Source organism: Nyctibius grandis, chromosome 4 (assembly GCF_013368605.1).
Source record: "Nyctibius grandis isolate bNycGra1 chromosome 4, bNycGra1.pri, whole genome shotgun sequence".
Lineage (NCBI taxonomy): Eukaryota > Metazoa > Chordata > Aves > Nyctibiiformes > Nyctibiidae > Nyctibius > Nyctibius grandis.
This window is the reverse complement of record NC_090661.1, coordinates 100,901,635-100,922,002: the sequence shown is the minus strand read 5'-3', so window position 1 is coordinate 100,922,002 and position 20,368 is coordinate 100,901,635. Positions and strand designations below refer to the sequence as shown.

General features: G+C 41.9%; 1 protein-coding gene across 1 annotated transcript in view; it reads left to right on the top strand.

The window, feature by feature from the left end:
* Positions 1-20,368, top strand: part of CPXM2 (carboxypeptidase X, M14 family member 2) — an 86,950-nt gene that overhangs the window by 10,220 nt on the left and 56,362 nt on the right. The window contains exon 2 of the mRNA XM_068397463.1: positions 452-958. Within this exon, the coding sequence (XP_068253564.1) occupies positions 452-958 (507 nt within the window). The remainder of the gene's footprint in view (positions 1-451; positions 959-20,368) is intronic.

Sequence of the window (20,368 nt, the reverse complement as noted above, 5' to 3'; positions counted from 1 at the left end):
ATTTGCCACAAGACCCACGTCACACGTGTCTGCACATATATCCAGGGTCGAAGCACAGGCAGAAGCACCCCGCCAGCCGCAGGCAGGGTTCATCCCTGGCTCCCACCCCATCCGCACGGCATCTCCTGAGGGAGCAAAACACTTTTGTGCACAGGCTGGGATGCGAAGGCTGGCTGCCAAGTTTACTTTTCTTTGAATAAATGCTCCCTTGGATCAGCTGCGTGCGGAAAGACTAAAGAAACTGTTAGGGGGTTTAGCTAAAACTGTCTTGTAACTCTGTTTTCGGAAGAAAGCAGCAGCAACAACACAAAGTTGAAAGGCAGGAGAGGAAAAGCAGCGAGTTAATCTCTGGAGATCCCACCTGCCCAACGCCTGCGGAGCGCTTGTCCGTCTGTCTGGCTGGTGAGCCCGAGGATCACATGCACCCTCGTCCTGCCCCCTCCCTCCGCAGCCCTCACAACTTCGGTGAACCCAGCCCAAAGCCGAGGCACTGCTCGCAGCCGGGCTCCTCCAGCCCTCCGCGTCTCCTGGGGACGGGGGGGTTCGCCGGCTGCCAAGGCTCTCCGTTTTCTCTGTTTCCAAATAAAGTTCTGGGACTTGCAGGGGAGATTTCTGCAAAAGCAAACGATAATGATCGCCCCTAACAAGAAAGGCTCACGTTCTTCTCGGCTCTGCCTCGCTCTCTGCACCCTTGGGCTGGCGTTACTGGGGGACGTATCCCGGGCTGTACCCCTGGACGATCAGGATTACTACCTGCAGGAGATTAGCAACAGGGATCATTACTATTCCTTTCCTTATCCCGGTGAAGAGTTTTTTCCTTTCACGGAGCAACCTGGAGGGGAAGGACCTGTCCATGCTGCAGAGACACAGGAGCACCCAGGGTTCAAACCGAGCAGGAAAGAGTTAAAACCGAAGAAAAGCAGCAAAAAGGGGAAATCCATTCTTGAAACTCCACCAGGTAACTTTCCACCTCCTCCTTCAGAGCTTGGAGTCTGCTGAATCTCATGCTGACTGTGACTTTTAACGTTAATGAATATCCAGTTAACGGCACTCTTGGCAATAATAACAATTAATGTGATGATGATGACAACACATTAATTTTTCATACCTCACAGAACAGATCTGCAGAACTTTTATATGCTTTTTAACCCTTTCCTCATCAAGTAAAGAGATTTTAGAGTGCTAATGTACTAATTATGCTGCACTCTAGCTAGTATGTGATCTTTTACTTCTTAATTACACTTGACAACTGGCTTGCCATTTAAGCTGCTGTTCTATAAGCAAAAGGAGAGAGACAGATTCTGTAGTAAAAGCTGATTATATATGGTGACACCTTACTTTATCCCTTGTCATTTTAATCTAAAAGAGGTTCCTGATTTAATTTTACTTATAAACCTGTGAATTTCTTTGAGATTTCATCTTACAGAACTCCAGAGAAAGATATGTAAACAAAGATCTTCCTGTAAAAGACTAAGCCATAACAAGCTCAATTTAATTATTGACCTGTAAAATAAAGAATTAAACAGCAACAAAAATGTCTTTAAAAAGGTCACCCTTAACTCCATTTTCTGCATTTAATTTTATGAAAATATGCGAGTATTTAAGTTTGCAGAAACTTGATCAGCTTTTACCATCCAGTTGTTCCTATTAAGAGCTAATTGCACTACCCTGAAAGAAGAGTCATTTCTTTCTGTGTTTCCTAAATGTGTGGTAGGTGCTTTACTGGTTTGGGACACTTAGGAGGGAGTTTGGCCCATGTGATGAACTTCAGAGTTGTAAAATTTGGGGCCAAACCCCACTCCCCTACAGCTGCACTCCCCTTTACTTCAGAAGGAAACTTTTAACGTTAACAGCTGGAGCATATGGCACAAAGTTTGCAATTTAGAACCCTTAAAACATGCAAAACAACAAAACGGAGGATCAAGGGTTGTAGAGGGACATTAGCTTTTCCCAGTTACATCTAGCAGATAGCAAACAAGTATTTTCAATTTAACACTAACAGAAATTAATTAGCCTTTCATTAGCAGAGATCTGAGCTTTTATAATATTGATGAGAAAATACCATTTCTGAAATCTGGAAAACCACTTGTAGGGCAGGCAGTCTGGACTGCTGGTGTAACTCATGGCAGAAATCACAGGTGACAGCAAATATACCCAGTCCCAGGAAGCAGAGACAACAAGACATCTGTGCCTGTAGCTTCCCTCAGACACCAGCAGCTTCCTGAGCAGAAGATACTGCCTGGGCCATCTTAAGGACTGGCTTATTAGCTTTATTATCTAATCATGGGCAACACAAGGATTTTTAAATCTCCCTAATTAGGTGCCAGGCTTGTTCTCCTTTAGTGTGGTTGAGACAACACAGATTTCCAGCCTGCAGTGGGGTGTTCTGCAGTTCAGCTCTGCTTTCACCTTCCCTGTTGGCTTTTTCCCAATTTCCCCGGCACCATGACATCACACATACTCCACCAAACACGGAGCACCATGACAGCGATGAGGATAGCATGCAATCTGTGAGGGAAATGTTCATTTATCTGTACAGACAGACATTTTCCTTGTTCCCCACCCGCTGCACTGAGCACCTTACAGGTGCAGAGAAGGCAGCAGCCACACGGATAACAGACCTCCTTCATTGTGCAACACTCATCCTTTCTAAATCTGGTTTGGTTTGTGCACTGTAGACACAGCAGCACAAAATTCAAACTACATTACACTGGTGACCTACCAGGGGAGCACACTGAGGTCTTACAGGCAGGCAGAGTCTGGTTATTTCCTAAGAATGTTTGAGTTTACAAATGGAATCACATTCATTTTTCTATATAGGGAAAAAAAGACCTCCTCAAACCTTCCCTGGAAAACATTCCATTGTCTGCCAACAAATTGACCTGTGCAGGATTCATCTTCTAATTTACTGCTTTTTACTTTCCACCCTACCTGACACGCTGAGTCCAGGGAGTTGTTTTATTTCTGCATTCAGTCAGGTGAGGTCCTTCCTCAGCCGCCTTCTCTTCCTTGGCAAGGCCAAGCACCAGGTCACAGGGAGCACGGGAGAGGCTCGTGATGCACCAACAAAAGCAGCTGGAAATAGCTCAGTCCCTCCGTCCACAGCAGGCTTGTGCTTTTGTGACACAGCTGAGCTACCAAGCTCCAACCTTTCACCAGCCACGTGCAAAAAGAGGTTTTAAAGCCTATGAGCTTTGGAAAAAAAAAAAAAGCCAGATGTACAACAAACAACTGATCCCCTCCACCAAACCTTTGCTCCTTGCTCCAGCCCATGGAGGCTTGACACCAACTCAACAAACTGGCTGTTAGGCTTACTTTAATATGGGAAAATGCAATGTATTTCCTTGGAAGCAGCTGAACTATTTTAACTGAAATAGCCATAATAAGCCCTAAGGCAAACACCCAGCAAAGAGAATTATTACTGTTTGTTAAAGATGTGCGTGAAAACAGGAGGTTTTTAGCAGGAAGTGTCAAGCAATTTTAACTGCAGGCAGTGTTAAAAGTTCTGGCTATAATATTTGAAATTTCTCCTTTTTCCTCTCCCAAAGGCAGGCACGGACCAGGTCCTGCCAGTGCGGTGACACCAATGCTTAATGCCATGTCACCATGTCACCTGGGATCACTTTGGTATGAAGATCTGAAAATCTGGCCCCTCACAGAAGTGCCTAAATAATAATACATACCTATAATTTCTCACATTTACCCTGTTAAGAGGATAGCTAGAAATAACAACAGCAGTTGCCAAACAGATACCCATGAATAGTAACTATAAATCTGGCTGCGTAAATACGTGTGATGTGTATATATGTATACATTTATGTGTTTATACATATATCTGGAACTGGAATTAATTTATTGGACATGCAGTAAATACAAAAATTTGCTTTTTTGTGAGGCTCGCTGGCAGCCAGGGCATGCGGGATTAATTAGTTGTAACAAACAATAGCCTGGCTGGGAGCTGGGATGAAGAAAACGGAGGAACAGGAACGTGTGATCTGCCCTTTGGCTGAGCAGCTGGTACTGATCAGCCCCAGCTTTGGATCAAAGTTGCAATCGAACATAGCAGTCTGAAGGACACGACACATAACAGATGACATGGGCTCGATTTATTTAAGCTAATTACTGAAGGTGGTGAGAATATAGATATTTTCAATCTGTGAAATATTAATGTAGGAAGAAATCCTATTGATGTCAGTGGGGTTGCAATGTTGTTTTCTTTAAAAAGTATTATTAGAATCAATATTTGCAATACTTGATTCAGATAAAAGTTAAAAATATCAGCCTGCTTCCTTGCCCTTTAAATGACTCATAAATGAACTGGTACTAGGTCATCTTCGGAAGGTAAACAGTTGGATTGACAGGTTTCTGTGTATACATATTTCCATTTTCTAATTACATACTTGTTTGTTTAGGCCTCTGTCCAAAGCACATTCAAATCTGTGGAAACAGTCTTGTTAACGTCAATGTTTTTCTTTTATGAGGCCTTTAATAGAGTTTAATATACGGTTTCTCAGCTACCATCTGTGGGGCAGACCCCTACAGAGGCTTTGGGCAAAACTTCACCACTGAGAGGTTTATGGGGCTGAGGTCCCCACGAACACTGCTCAGTGTTGCACATAGCTTTGGGTCATGACTGAACAGTTCCCACTGTGAGTCCTATTGCACCCAAATCTGCCACAATTAAATCTATAATTATTTTGATTGGATTTACAAATTACTTGTTAGAGTAGTTCTTATTCTGGCCATACCTCAATTCTGACTGCCTTTAGAAAATAAGAGAGTGGTGTTTATTTATACGGTAGCGCTCAGAAAGGGTTTTAGTGCACATTTTTGTATTTCACTGGTCTTCCAGCGTTTGATCTCTGTGCAGTCCAGCATATCTGTCTGTGTAGTAGACATGATTTCCTTTGTCTTATCTGTTGCTTTCCCCAGGCTTGATGAAACTCTTCAGATGCATCTCTGTTTACTTGCCCCATATTTGTTTATTTTTGTGTAATGTTGCCACTTGTTCAACAATGTAATTCTTAAGGGTTTTGGTTTGTGGTTTTTTTTTTAATTTATGTAGGGCACAGGAATCTCTTGGATGGGTCAGGCGCTCAGTGGACCCCGTGTCTGAAGAGGAATCAGTGAGGGAAGGCAAAAAGAGGATAAAATGGCCAATGCAAGCAACTATGAAAATTATCTTGCAGAAAGAATGTGAATGTATAAAAATAGACTGATAATACATTAATTGAGGCGTTTGTCAAGATATGAGAAAATGAAGACTTAGAGAGAGATCAATGAGTGAATGAAGGGGAAAAGATGAATCATAGAGATGTTAGGAAAGAGTGGAAAGATTTTGTTGCAAAATGGTGATGAAGACCTGTAGAGGATGTGAAGTTAAAAACATGACAAGTTTATGGTGTTACTGGCATTCAAATGATGAATTTGTTCACTAGTAAGAAGATATGAGAGGATGATATATAAGGCATTGAACTGGTAGCTGAAAACACTTAAGAAGAGGTCACCAAGATACACCAGGTTTCCAGCTAGAACAGAAGGAAACATAGAAGGAAAAGGTGGCCTGTGAATCAGCATGGCTTGTCAATTGTGGGTTTGGATGGGAGTAGCTAGAGCAAAGATGGAAAGGGAGGAGAAAACAGACAGGCAGGCTGAAGGCATTCCTAGAGAGTTAGAAGGAAGTCTAGGAGCAAAGGGAGTCATCAAAGTCAAAGTTTTCCAAAGACATTCCAAGTCCAGTGTGTTGAACTTTGCTGGCATGTTGAAAAACGGGGCAATGCCTCAGAGCTCTGTCTAGGAAGAAGTCATGAGAAACATTGGCAAGGCGCCTTTGAGTGGAACACAAGGGACGAAAGCCAGATGGGGCGTGCAACTGGCCTGGGTCGGGCAGGGAGCAGAGCCAGCAGTGGCTTTCGGCAGCGTGTCAGGGAGCTCAGAGTGAAAGGTGTGAAGGGAAATGGGGAGGGAGGTGGAAATTCAGAAGAGATTCAGGGGGAACAGGAAACAGGCTTTTGGGTCAGAGAACTGAATCAGAGGGCAACATGAAGGTTGGGGGATGACTGCGTCCATGGGCTGGTATTCAAGGGGAGGCTGTTCAGTGATAAATGACTCATATAGGAACTAAGAAGAAATAAGCACAGAATTACACATAGGCTGGGTAATTATCAGTGCTGCTGCTTTCTATCCCGTTGGTATCCTCTCCCTTAAACCTTATAGCTGGCTTCTGTTCCTGAGAAGCCCAGAGAAAGTGGAGTGCTCCTGTGACCTAGCATGTAGACTATGATTTTAAAGGTTTTGCTTAAACTTCTTATACTAGCAGCTTTTAAGAATGAACTCATTGGCCCTAGGTGCATATCCCATGAATTTCAATATGACCTGTATCACATCCTAGGTGCCAGATGTGACAAGCAAAGATGAAAACATGTGGCTTTTAATGAGCTTTCTTTCATCTACCAGCTTCTATTTTCTCCCCTGCACTTCTACAAATATGTAGAATTATGAAATGTAACTCAGCTATTCCATTTAAGAGCCTGTCCTTTAAAGAATGCCACAACAAAAGAGGACAAAAGATGACTAAGTATGAATAATGAGCAATGCCCTCAAAATTGGCCAAACTTTTTTGATTAGCATCTTTCCTTACCCATGGCTTCAATGAATAATGTAACATGAGGAAAAAAAATCAGGATAAACACATTTGATTATGCCAGAGAAAACCGTTTTCTGCAATGATTCTCCTAGCAGCCTTCTCTGAATTCAAACTAATTTTTAAGGTGAGAAAAATACCTCTTTAAAAAAGGGATGATTTCACTGAATAGATTTTAATAGTATGAACTTGAGTCTAGACTTGTTCCTGAAATGCCAGCATATTAACAGTCACTCATTATTTGAATTCATTCTTGGTTTTTAATGTTATTCTCTGTTCAGTGAGCTGGCTAGACAGGTCAATCCAATAGTTCACAATCAAATTTCACTTATTTCTTTTGGTTATGGAATGAAGACTGCTGTCAGCTATGTGAACTTAGGATCTGTCAAAAAGATGAAGTAGTGGAAGGTATGGTGCAGAAGAACCAATTTCTTGAATTTTCAGTGTCTGAGCCTTCTCTTCCTGGGATTTTTGAGCCTTGCCCAATTCATTGGCTATGTAAAAAGCAGACTACCAAAAGATTTGTTGTCTGGGTACAGAGTTCAGATTTGATTGTCATATTCACATATAGTGGTTGCTTGCGTTTGTATTGTTCTTATGCAAAGGATGCATCAGATCAGGTCTTCTTGTCAGGCCTCTGGTGAGGTTATGTTTTGTGGTACTGCTGGTTTTATAAAGCAAGGCTTTTTGAAACTGACATATAAATATGTGCCTTTAACACTAGGTTTTTGCGTACTCAAGGAAAACAGGAACACGCAAAGCTCTGATGTAGCCAAAATTTTTTAAAAATCAGTGATTACACATGCAAAACACCGCATAGCCTTTACTCAGCTCAAACAAACATTGATTGAGAGAAAACAGAGGTGATAGGAATAATCACTCATGTTAGAAACAATCACCTTTAATCTTTCTGTCCCTGGGAGTTACTTTAGTGGACAGTTTGGTCCTGTTTAATTCAATAGGCCATGGATCAAAGACAGTATTTGAGTTTCCTTCATTTCTGCATGGGATTTCATTCAGGGATGGTCATGGCCATCATATCTGTGCAGTTACATCTCCAGCGTAGAATTTACTTCTCACTAACCTGCCTTAACACATTATCCACGTCCAGGTGAGAATAAAGTGTATGGACAGTGGAATAAGGGTATTTAGAGGTCACTGTGGCCAGCCCCAAGACAGGTATCTAACACTGCTGCTTTTCTAACACTGATTATTTTCCTGATGGAGACTTCTTTTCCTGAGCCACAGATGATGCTGATCACCAAGCACCACAGCTACCTCTTTAGGGGCTTGCCTAGCTCCCCTGGAAGCCTTCCTCTGGCTATTTCTGTTGACTTCAAAAGGTGTCTGGTGGTGTTTTTGCATATCTGACCAAGTAACGAAAAACACCTACATTAAACTCTTAGTGAAATACACTGCAATATTAATGCATTACTTCTGATGGAAATACATTTCTAATTTGCCTGTAGCACAGCAAAAGAAACATTTATGATTCCATTCCCCTGTGGTTTTATCATCCCAGTGTGGGGAAGAATGGGGTACTCTGGGTGTCTGCTGTGCACTGGAAGGGATGGAGCACCACGAGAGAGGAGCAAGGCGTTTTATTCTTCATGCAGTCAACAGTCAGTACTAAATCAACTTGACAGGTGTAAAAGGAAAACCGTTTCTCTTTTCTACCCATAGCTAAAAATGGCAACAAAAAAATAGATGAGAAAAACAAGAGGGGGAATGAAGAGATGCCAGCTGGTGACTCTGAGAGTCAGAGTGCCTATGAAGACATCAGAGGAAGTTGGTGGGGATCATTTAAAGCATCTTTGGAGTAGTTGGGTTTAGCTTAATCTCTGTTTGAATTAAATTACAAAGGAGAGTCTGGTGAGTTTGCTGATAGATATCTAAGTCCTCTTTGGCACATGAAATAGTTTCCTTCTGGTGGTTAACATACTTGCATTGGAAAGCACGGATTTGTGTTACTATAGGTTAAAGGGAGATGAGGAAAGATAAGGGTTTCATTCCTTATTTCCACAGTGATCTACATCATTGTTCTAAACAAAAAGAGGCTTTAAAGTGACTTTCTGATTCTGGAGGGGTGTTTAAAGGAGCTGTCTTATAAATGGGAATCAGGCCCAATACACTGTAAAGTAGATTTTAACAAGAATGTATTGTAAAAAATTATATAAGATACTACTACTATCTCAGAGCTGGAGGAACACATTTTACTCTTGGATTAGGAAGAATGAATTATTTCTTATTCCAACACATGAGTGAGCCCCAAACCTGCATTACACGGTCTGCGTGGGGCTGCATCAGACTGGGTCTGCTGGGGTTTGATATTGCAGAAAATATCAAAAAAGTTGGCAAGCTTCAGCAGACCATAGTAACTTCCAGTAACTATTGCTCATGGGTGAAATTGAATATCTGATTTAGTAGTGAAAGCACACGGATACAGTATTAATCTTCTGTTTGCCTTTGGTTATTTACAGTATGGGAATCCTGCAAATGTACAAGTCTGTAAATAATAGTAAATAATACAGTTCTACTCCTGCTTTCACACAGGCATTAGCAGGATGCTGTATTTGCAAATTTGCTGCTGCATCCAACAGTCCAAACAAGGAATGTAATTAAAGTTGTTGGATACATAAGTTAAACATAGTTCATGTACTGGCAGTTTACGCTTGCTTTTACTTTTTTCTGCTACACAGTGTGTCTACTCTGTAGTTTCTATGTAGCAATATGGGAAATATTACTTTTAAAGAGAATAGTGTACCTGATTAATTTAGCTGGGGTTTTTTTGTTTAATCATTTAAAGATCTGTTTGGGATTTTATCTTTTTTTTTTTCTTTAGCATGAATAGCCTGACAGACTTCTTGCATGATTATATGTCAGTCTTGGGCTGCTTGTGTATTATGTGAGAAATATACGTGGCAATAGTGTTATGCTGCTATAATCAACATGACTGATTCCTAAGGACCAAGTTCAACTAACAATGAAACTTAAACCTTCATGAAGTCAATATTAAATGGTTATGTGCATTTTTATAGTTGTAAACTTCTAAAAATACAGAAGTTTTGAAAGAGGTGTGGTCTTGTGCTCCAGATCACAGATTAAAATCTAAGAGAGAAGCTCCTGTCCTTAGAAATATGGCCAAGGTAGTGATTGTTTTGGTAGTGGTGATTGAAACTGTAGTTGATCTTTCTCGATTTCATCCATTGTGAGTTCACACAAATATCAAAATAATCATCAGGGCAAGATTTCTCATCCCCTAGCCCTAACGTTGGAGACCGCGCTCATCTATCTTTGTTCTCCAAACCCCCTTCTGTACTTTATGAAAAGAGGAGTATCTCTTGCAGCATGAGCTGAGAGCACGTGTGCCTCCGTAGCTTGATGTTCAGCACCTTTCCCTGTGAGATGTGCATTCACATCACCAATGAGATTGCTTTAGCCATCTGGGCAATCTTCTGAAGTCAGATAAAGGGAAATTTTCTGTTCCATGTCTTGCCTGGTGGCCATGTTCCACCCAGAGCCTGGTGTGTTGGACATGTTTACAGCGTACTGATCTGTTCAGGAGATGTGGACAGACAAATGCTTGGTTTTGAGTGCTAGCACATGGCAGACAGATCTTGACCATCCACAAAGAGACACTACTGGATACGCTAGATACAGTGTTCAGCTGTTCTATAACGGGACTCAGTTGGCTTAAGCACAGAGTCCTGTATTCAGCTTGTTTGTATTTCTTTTGGACCTCAATAGCTCACCCAGACAATGGCTAACAGAGCTTCCTAAATCTGATTTGCTTGCCTAGATTATGGGGCTTGAGTGCTTCCTGGAGGTGATTTCTTCCTCACACTCCCACGTATCACAAATTTAGTAGTTTTCTTGTCATTTCCCTTCTTATTGGCTCTACAAGATTGATCTTCCTGTCTGGGACCTAAAATGGAAACTGAGGGGAAGCCCCAAATGTCTCTGCTTGACTTCCAGAGTTTTCTTTGGCCTACGGAGGGGCTCGGGAAGTCTGTGGTCTCCGTTGTCCCTAGATTTACCTTTTACCTGTCTCCTCATGTGAACTTGAGAAAGCTAAATCTCCCATTTCAAGGGGAGTTATGTTTGACAAGAGAGTACAGAATGAGGCCAAGTATCTTCTTCCTCCAACACATCCAAGATTTACTGTAAACTGCCCGAGTGTGTTAATCATTTTGGTGTGCTGGGAGATGGTGGTATTTGCAATGGGAGCAACTGAAAACCATCTCTCTCATTCTTTCCCAGAAATTAGAGTATTTTTATGTTCTCCTCTTCAGAGATACAGTGTTTTATGATGACAGGTTTGTGGCTCCTCTCCACTGTCAGGGCCTTCCTAAAACATCTGTCAAATGAAGGGAAAATTTCAAAGTATCTTAGAAGAACTGATCTCAAATCTGGATGTAAGCACTCCCTACCACCACCATTACAATTCCTTATGCAAGATTTGGCTTTAACACACTCTTTTTTTTCCCCAAGATAATTTTCAATAGTGTAATGAGTTTGCCCCATACACATGACAGAGGATGTTTGAACACAGGACCAGATTTCAACCTTCCCAAAGATTTGTCATTGGCTTAGGGTAGAAATTTTGATTTCAGCTAAACAGCTTTGCATAGGTAATTGCCTAAAAGGAGAACTTAAAACTTCAGCTTTTGACAACATGATTTTTCTCTTTTCCCCCTTAATTGCTTATGTTACAGAAAACATTTCAGAAACAGAATAACATTTGCCATCACAAGCTGCATGGCAAGTACCCTAACCCAAAGGATAGACCCAGTTTCATCCCACAGAGTATTTAAACTGGACTTTATTTACCCACTTTAAATTCCAAGCAAAAATTCCATTGAGAAGTCTGCCAGAATTTTGTCTGGGTTATATATAGCTTATATACACAGCTGGAGGCAGGGCTGGAATTTCCCGTAGTAAATCTGGACTCAGATCTGCTGCAGGATGCAGGTGACCCAACAGCGTGGGGACATGCCTCAGTCTTCAGTGCATGTCACTGGAGCAGGAGGCTTCCCCTAAGGTGAGGCAATAGCTCTTACACTGCTGGTGAATATAGAGAGGAGAGGAGAGAGGAGAGGAGAGGAGAGGAGAGGAGAGGAGAGGAGAGGAGAGGAGAGGAGAGGAGAGGGGAGGAGGAAGAGCCAGGGCCAGTCATAGCCAGGGTCCAGCACATACCCCAGCTAAGAGAAAGAGAAAAATATCTTACAGCTCCTTTGGCAGATATTCTTTTTCCTCAGGGTCCTCTGGATGCTCTTGGATCTCAGCAGAGGACTGCAGTCCAAAACTCTTGCATGCTCCTCAGAAGAGTGTCTCACATTTGGTCCAGTTCCTTTGCATCAGGTATTTCATTAGATACATGTAAGTGACAAAAAGGGGCCCCAGAAAATCTTGTTTCCATCTTGTAGAGGAACAGATGATGGGGGGATCATATATAGAGGCTGAAAGCTATGAGTGTTCTTCCAAAGACCTTTGAAAATACTGAGAAAGTGAGTACTGCAGAGGCCCAGAGATGGGTGGGATGCATGAGGCTCGGAGAAGAAAATGGATAAATTCCTCAGTTGCCAAATTTGCATCCTGGGAGGAACGAGTGTTGAGGTACCTGGTAACTGAAATCACAAGGTATAGCAGCTGTCCTCTGCCTCAATTACTGAATTCTTTATTTAAAAAGAGAAAAAAATACGAGGGGGTAATATACTCTTGATTCAATTTTTCTGAAAAACTACTGCTTGCTACTTAGCATCTGAAAACACTTCAATAAAAAAAGGTGATGTCTGTTTGCAAGCAATAGTTCAGGTCCACAACGAACAAAGAGCAAAGCTCTCAACCAGCAGCTGAAAGCATTCGGTGTTATTTTAAACTATTAAATGAAAAGAGGGGTAAAAAATCTTATAGGTCTGCTTTCTAAATAATCCAAATCATGGCGAAGGCTGGTAGCATGTGGAATACAAAATATTGCAGACACATCTGAACTGTTTGACATCGCTGATGGGCAAACAGCAAATATGCACTTGGGGTTTTTCGATGCTTGAATGCTAGTCAAATGGCAATCATACTGACTGATTGAGAGCGAGCCCCTACACTCTTACAAGAGGAATAGAACAGGAAACTTTTCAAAATATAGTTAAAAAATGCTAGTATGGAGTTATGCAGCTAAAATGCCACAGAGCTCTTGGAAAAGTGGAGAGAAAATAGCACAGAACTATTCCTCTGCAAAACCGTTCCATATTTCTGTTCATTAATCCTGAATCAGAATTTTTTCCACCCAGTTAACAAGTTGAAAAATGGGGATTTTTTTTTTATGCTCAGGGGAGCTTGCCTCAAAGCTTTCTCTATTCCACCTCTTTTCGAGTGCACAATACCTATGCTAAATAAACACTCCCAGCTCCTGGGGGTGGGAAGGAGGATGGGCTCTCCGAGGCAGCAGTTGAGTTAATGATAAATCCCAAATCACTGCCTGCACTTTTCACATTAGCACATTCATGTTTTGCAGTGAAGACAAGGGCTCTCTTGGTGACAGCATGGGCTATCGCTAGCACGACACTTTTCTCCAGGCAAAGGATGTCAAACCTCACTGGGCAAGTAGTATAAATCAGGGTTTATCTGAATGCTTTCCTGAGCAGTCCTCATTGGGTCCACAGGCTGGTAAGTGCATTGCCTTCAGTGTGGAGCTTTGGGCTTTCAGCCTTGAGCAAGCAGGCATGCACGCGTGCGACTTTAAACTCACTAATAACTCCCATTTCGTATCATTTGAAACTTCTGACACATTTAGCTTTGAATCAGTGAAGCCTCCTACGTGCTAAATGTTTAGCCTATGATTATGAGCCTTTGCTGGACCAGGACTGAATTGTTAAACAAAGCAGAAAAACTGTTTAGACAGAATGAATTTTGGGAATCTTTTGCGGGCTGCATAAAGCTGCAAGATCGTAGGAAGCTGGAATAAGGCGGAAGGACCTCTGAACACTCTGTCATTTGAGTTGGAGAGGTGCCCACCCTTTGAGATATTTGTCTGAACCTTGCTTGAACTGCTTCAGCTCCTTCGCTCTGTAGCGTGGAGCTGGAGCTTGTTAAGAGCTTCTCTGCTGAACCTCCAGTTCTCCCCTCCGATCAGCTTAGGAATATCGAGAGCCGTGTCTTTCTCACGGTATTTTTAACATTTCTTTTTCTGTGGGCAGGAAGCTCAGAGGCTTGTGAAAATGCTGAGTGCACAAAATTTAAAAGATATTAACTGAGCTTTTAAAATGACAGAATCCTGGTGCTTGCTTGGGCTTGGGGCATTTTTTTAAATTATTTTTTTTTTAGTTCCCTAAATTGGCTTTTCCATCACTAGCTCGAGGGCAGGTAGAGGGGGAAGTGAGATGGGTGGACTATGGTATGTGCCATTGCCTTTTTGACAATGGACACCTGAAAGCAAAAAGCCATCCATCAAATGAATAATTTGATTTGTTTGAAAGCAAACAAGCCAACTAGACTTATTTTTTCTTTTACTGTGCTCTAGAAAATACAAACTGATTCCTTTTTCAGGGTTGGGACGGAGCACAAACTTTGAGTTCAGGTTAATTGTAACCACACAACTTTCTTCTGAAACCACTGTCTGAGCAATAGCTCCAGGCACTACCGTGACTTCTGTGCTTTATGGGAAGTGTTTGGTTTTATTCATTCCTCTTATTATTTCATATGAAATAATAACAACAGATGTGATGTTAGAAAACAAAACGTGTAAGTGTCTAAACTCACTGCTAGAGCAGACACACCAGGTCTCCATAAAACTGGGACTTGTGCTTTATAAAAGGTTTTAAAACCAAGTTGGATTGATTTTAGGTATTTCCTGTCACAGGCTCTCTATATAGGTCAAGTATTTAGCCCAGATGTGCAACCTGGAGGAGGGCTAGGAACCAACTGAGACCAGCCTGTGCAGGGTGACGACTCACAAATAAACTCTGAGGCTTGAGCAGTTGTTCCCACCCCCTCCGTGATGGGCAGCGCAGTTACTGCTGTGAGAGGAGGAGGGGTACTAATTGCGAGGGGTATTAATTGCAAGGGGTATAAGCACAGTTGGGTTGGCAATTTCTGTTGAAGTGGTCAGCCCACCTTTGAGGGTCTTCTTCCTTGTGCATGGAGGTCTGTTTGCAACTATGTGTTTGTCTACATGCAGAGGAGGCAAATTTTAATGTCACTTCTGATTAGCAGCATACTGTTTGGGAAGATTTAAAATTGTCAAGGATTAGTTTTTCACAAACCAACAGGGGAGGAATGACTCTCGGAAAGATGATCCTGTACTATTCACCTAGGTCTCACTGCAGATACAGCCTAATTCTGTTCTGCATTCTGTTGGTAAATGCATATTTTTAGTTTTAATCATGAAAAAATGAAAGATGACATTTCATCTCACAGCTAAGCTGACTAATGACTGTCTGCTGCCTAAAGGCATAGCTCGTACTACTCCATCACACTGGCTCTGAAGTTTGCTGGCTCTCATCAAGAGCTAAGTCAGAAAGCTAAACTGGTAGAAAACAGCTTACTGTGAAACCCAAAACTGAATAGCAAAGTGGTTCTGTCTTCATCCCTGATTTACTTGTGTTAGGCTTTGGACTGCTTCATCAAAGGAAGATAATACATCTCTTCCAGCATCATTTTCAGCATGTTTTCCACCTTTTAGAAAAGTAAAAGAAATATAGTTTGGTCTATGCTAGAACTTAAGTTGATTAACAGTTGAATAACATGAAGTAGTGCTGACTGGGAAGTGGCTGATTTCAGTCTTTCTCACGTGTAAATTTGGTACTTGGGAACTGTAGTAGTGGTGATGAAATTTAATGGCTCATCAGTACTAATGAGACCTCCTTTACAATCTCTCAAGCTTTTCCTGCTCTATGTTTGTGGGATCCATGTGTGTGCTGGGGAGAGTGAGGAGGTGAAAACTGGGTGATATCAGTGATGCCACCTCTTTCAGTGAAATTAGGTGGTTTTACAGAACTGATGACACTGTTCATGTGTGTTTCACCACTAAGTCTGCTGTAGCCCCAGGTGTGTAATTCTGATCCTCGTGGTGGAGGACACACAGCCCTTTTCCTATGTCGCTTGTGCCACCTGGGATCCCTGTTTTGCTCCAAAAGGGTGGCTGTGCTGCAAAATCCTTAGATATGGCAGAATTCTTGGTAGATATATAGTTCCAGGACCCAAAGTTATGGAAAATTTCTAGGTTATATATGTTTAAGGAATTTCCTGACTATGCTGTCACTCTGTAAAACTGCATAGTGAACGTGCTACACCTGACTATGGATATATTTGCTTTTGTATAAAGTTGCTTCTACAGCTTGCGGGGGGGGGGGGGGGGGGGGGGGGGTGTGGAGAATAATTGCACCATAAGCCAATTTTATACTCATACAACTGTTTTTATGCGGTTGTACTCTTTTCAGTAAAACACTCTCAAATGGAATTGTTAAAGTGGTTAAACTTTAGCACTTTTAAGGTGTTCCATTTATTGAGCCAGGGTTGTATCTTAAAATACTAGCTATTTTCTGTCTTGATTTTATACTTGTTAATGGTATTCCAAGTTTCAATGTTTATTTTTAATGGCTACAATTAATGCTCTTATTGTAGAATCTTTGTCTTGCAGTATACCTCAATGATTTGACATTTTAAGCTATTTCTGGCATGAAGACATTGGACAGATATGCGTTTTTAATGGTAATTTTAGTCCTATACCCAGCCATTGTGTGAGCAGTCTGTCTCAGTTTTTTTCTCCATTGTTTGGCTAAGTTTATTTGTTTGGCTCTGGGAAAAAAAGGATGGTTCTCATTTTTGATGGCTGTACTCAGTTCTGTGGCTTTAGCTGGAATTACAGAAAGTCTTCATCCTGCGTTTCAGAAAAACATCAGAGGAGACTTTTTAAAATTAATAGCACAGAAGTCAGCCTTAGTCAAAGCTCATAATAAAAAGTTAAGAATTGATATGATATTTTCCAGGCTGTATTTTTTTTGGCCAGTAAAGGGAATAATATGTCTTTTTCAGAGCGACTAAATAGACACATTCCTTTGTAGAGAAAGTGGAGGACTTGTCAGGTTTGGATACGAATGAGAGGGCACCTTGTACCTTGAGCATCTGGAAACCTTTCCTGGGGCTATGCCTACAGTGATACTTAATGCCTCCTTATGCTGATGGTCCACACTGAATACAGTTTATCCTCGCATTGTTTCTTTTGTTAATGGCTTGGATGCCTTGACCAGGTTTGCAATAAATTCCACCCTGGTCCTTTCCCATGTCAGGTCAGCAAGGTGCCATTCCCATGGGCAGTAAGGAAGAAACTCCAGGGTGCCTGCCTGCACCCCCCTTTCCTCTGCCTTTCTCTTCTCCTAAAGAGACATGGGGAAAGAGGGATGAAACCAGTTTAACACATGCCAGAGCTATGAACAGTGTTCCCATACCTACCCACCTCTCCACCTGGAGGAGGCTGCTGCCTGCAGGCACGTGTGCGTACGGTTGCTTCTTACCCCTGAGCAGAAGGACCACAGGCAGCAAGACCAGAGCCAGGAGGAAAACTGGGAAATGCTTCTTATGCCCGAGTGTGTTGACTTTGTGTATGTGGGATTGAGCTCCTGTATTGTCCGTGTCATAAATCACATCATCTCCTAGGCAGGCTGTACGATGGCAGCAGTAGGCAGCTCAGGGAATGTCATATGGTATCTGGAGTTTAGCTGAGCCTCTTGAGTCTGAAAGCTTGGCCAGGAAACTCCCACAGAACAGGCTTTCTGAAAATTCCTGCTTCCAGCTGTGCCAGGAATAATAGAAGCTCTTCCTGCTAAATGTGCTGTTTTGTTGCACTGAAAACCAGCCACAACCTGGGTTTGTGAGGGAGTAAAAATGTGAAAAGCAATGAAAGAAAGAAAAGTGTACTTTCTAAATCTCAGCAATGTTTGGTTTAATGTCAGACCTGACCTCAAGGATCAAGATAACTCTTAATTTATTCTTTATTTGCCTTTAATTGCTGAATTTTCCCTCAACCTTGGAAGCAGGGGAAGATACACTTTTACCTTTGCCTAGAGTCTGCACCCTGCAACTTTTCCTGTAACTGTTGTGCCCAATCCTGCCAGCTGGTGCAGTGTTTGGGTGGCGTAGAGAAAGTATGGAAGTGTTGGGTGTCTTTGCACCACGGAAGGACTCTGTGTGTCACTGGTATCAGATACGGTCAGGACACAACTTTGGTGGCCTTGAAACTGTCTCAGGACTTTCACTCTTGTCTGCTGCCTCTGAGTCCAGCAGATGTGGGCTTTAAATCCACACCTTCCCTGCCCAGGACTGTCCTTGTGCCATCAGGCAGGAGATATTTGACACTTCTCTGTAACTACCTCCCTTCCTAACGAGCTGGTTTAGCTTTTGAAGCATGTGTAGTGCAGGATAGATGAAGCATGGTTGGTGAGGCTCCCAGCAGGGAAAGGAGTGAGTCTACCTGGAAGACAAAGTGGTGCCTAGCAAGTAAGCTAAGATTAAAAAGCACCTCCCCTCCCCACAAGCTAAGAGGCTTTCAAAACACAGCTCCTTGGCCCAGAGGCAGCCCCTGGAGAAGATGGTTGCAAAGAAGAGGCATATGTGATCACCAAAAGTAGCTCTGAGATATCAGATGGGTAACATTTGCGGGAGCCTCACTCAGGCTTCACCCTCACCTAGAGCCCATGAAAATGTTCTTTCTGATTTAAGGAGGCTTTGGGTCAGACCTCTAACAGAGCTGGGTTTTGTGGCTTCTAACCAAAAGTGTTTGTGGTTTGTTTTTTTCTTATCTTCAACAGCAACCATAAAGAGAAGTGGATGTTGCAGTGCTGTGATAAATATTGCCCTTTCCTTCTGAGAGAAGTCCCCAATGTCTTAAACCCCCATGCAGTATTTGCTGCTTGTCCTAGAAAAATATACAGCTTTGATTCAACATTAAAAGACAATTAATGTTGTCTTAGGACAGAAAATTTTGGCATCTATTTAATCCTTTATTTGATCTTTGATCTGGGACTAATAATTCAGTATTTTAACTTCTATATAGGGGATTTGTTGTAACTGCACATTGCTTGCTTTGTACCTTTAGTGCCCTGGGAATGGGTTTATAAGAAAAAACAAATAAAAGCAAACTGTGTGTGCTTGAAGAACCTTCATGTGCCTGTACTGCTTCAATTAATCTGGGGTGCATGGGGGCTGGTGGCCTGAATTCAGGCCAGAAAAGAAACTAGTATTTATTCCTAGCAACACTTCGGACGTGAGTAAAGTCAGAAAACTGCTCAGACTGAAATGCATGGACCTGTTTCCAGGGAAAAGCTGAGCCATACCAAGTGTAGAGTGTGACTCATGAACATCTGCGGAAATTTCACACTTCCATGATCACATCATCAGAACAGCAAAATTTAGCTAGACGGCATTCCCCCCACAAATGTCCTAAGACTGTAAATATAACAAATTATTTAGAAAATAGAGAACCTTGCTCTGTGTAATTCAGCCCTTATGAAGGCTGTCTGTCACAGCAGAGCAATCAAAAGATATTTTCATCAAGTAGCATGTCAGCAGAAAAGTGCTTTTACTGTTATTTCACCTTTCAGGTGCATTGCAGTATTAAAATACTTTGCATACCTGTGACCTAAGTATTACTTGAGAGAGGAATTGGACTGCCAGAGTTTCCATTAAAAGCTCCTGCTGTTGGAAGATGAATTTTCAACCACACTTTTCAAAGCAAAAGCTCTAAAGTTAGCTGTTAGGGTAAAAATTATTGTATTGACCTCATTAAGAATTTTTGTCCAGGACCATAAGGTCTAAGGATAGTATGAATAGTATAATCAGCATTAAAGTCTTCATCTCCCAGAATATATGCTTAATTGTGTGCTTAATTTACCTGTATCAGTAGCTTCACAGATTTGCATCTTCTTTGTTAACTATATGTTTGTTTTGCTTAAACAAGATCTAAATTCTGCATCTGCCCTGGGACAGCCCAGAAAAAGAAACAGGGAATCAAAACCTAAAACTAAATCTGTCTTATGACACAGGATTTCGTCATGATATACCTGACCATAAAGTGTTGGCAAGATATGTGTTGAGTCCCCAGAGAACAAGGTCTCCAGAGAAGGGATGAGTCTATAGCCAAGTCTGATGGGCAAATGGGTTTACAGAAAGAAGAAACTAGTATTAATTACAGTGATGGGTTGTTACTAGAAACAGAAATAGCATCCTAGAGCACACCATGCTGGCACCTTACCTGCTTCCCTTCCAACAGTGGCAGATCATCTCTGTTGAGTAGGTGCCTGCTGGCCACTGTCACCCCCCGACTTGGGCAAACTCTGGCCACACTAAGGCTGAGATGTGCGATGTGGTTTTGACCCTTCAAACTGACCAGCATTTTTAAAGCTACTTCAGTGTCCACTGTTGCTGCTGAATGGCGTGATAACTTGGGATGTGCTGCATTACTGAAAATCATGCTAGCAGTGTATGTTTTGATGGAAAATGCATGACATAAAGAAATGAGTTACACTGGAAGGGTAATGAGGTCTTCATATTTATCACAGTGATGTTCTTCTGTTGACTTTGGTGGTGCAACCTCAAGCCCCAAATGCAAAGCTACAGATACCAACAGCAAAAAACAAAAAGTCCCGGCACTAAAACCGTTCTTTGCATAGAGAAAATTCTGTGTTAACTCACTGTCAGTGCTGCCTTTACCTCCTCTTGTCTTCTCTGAACTGC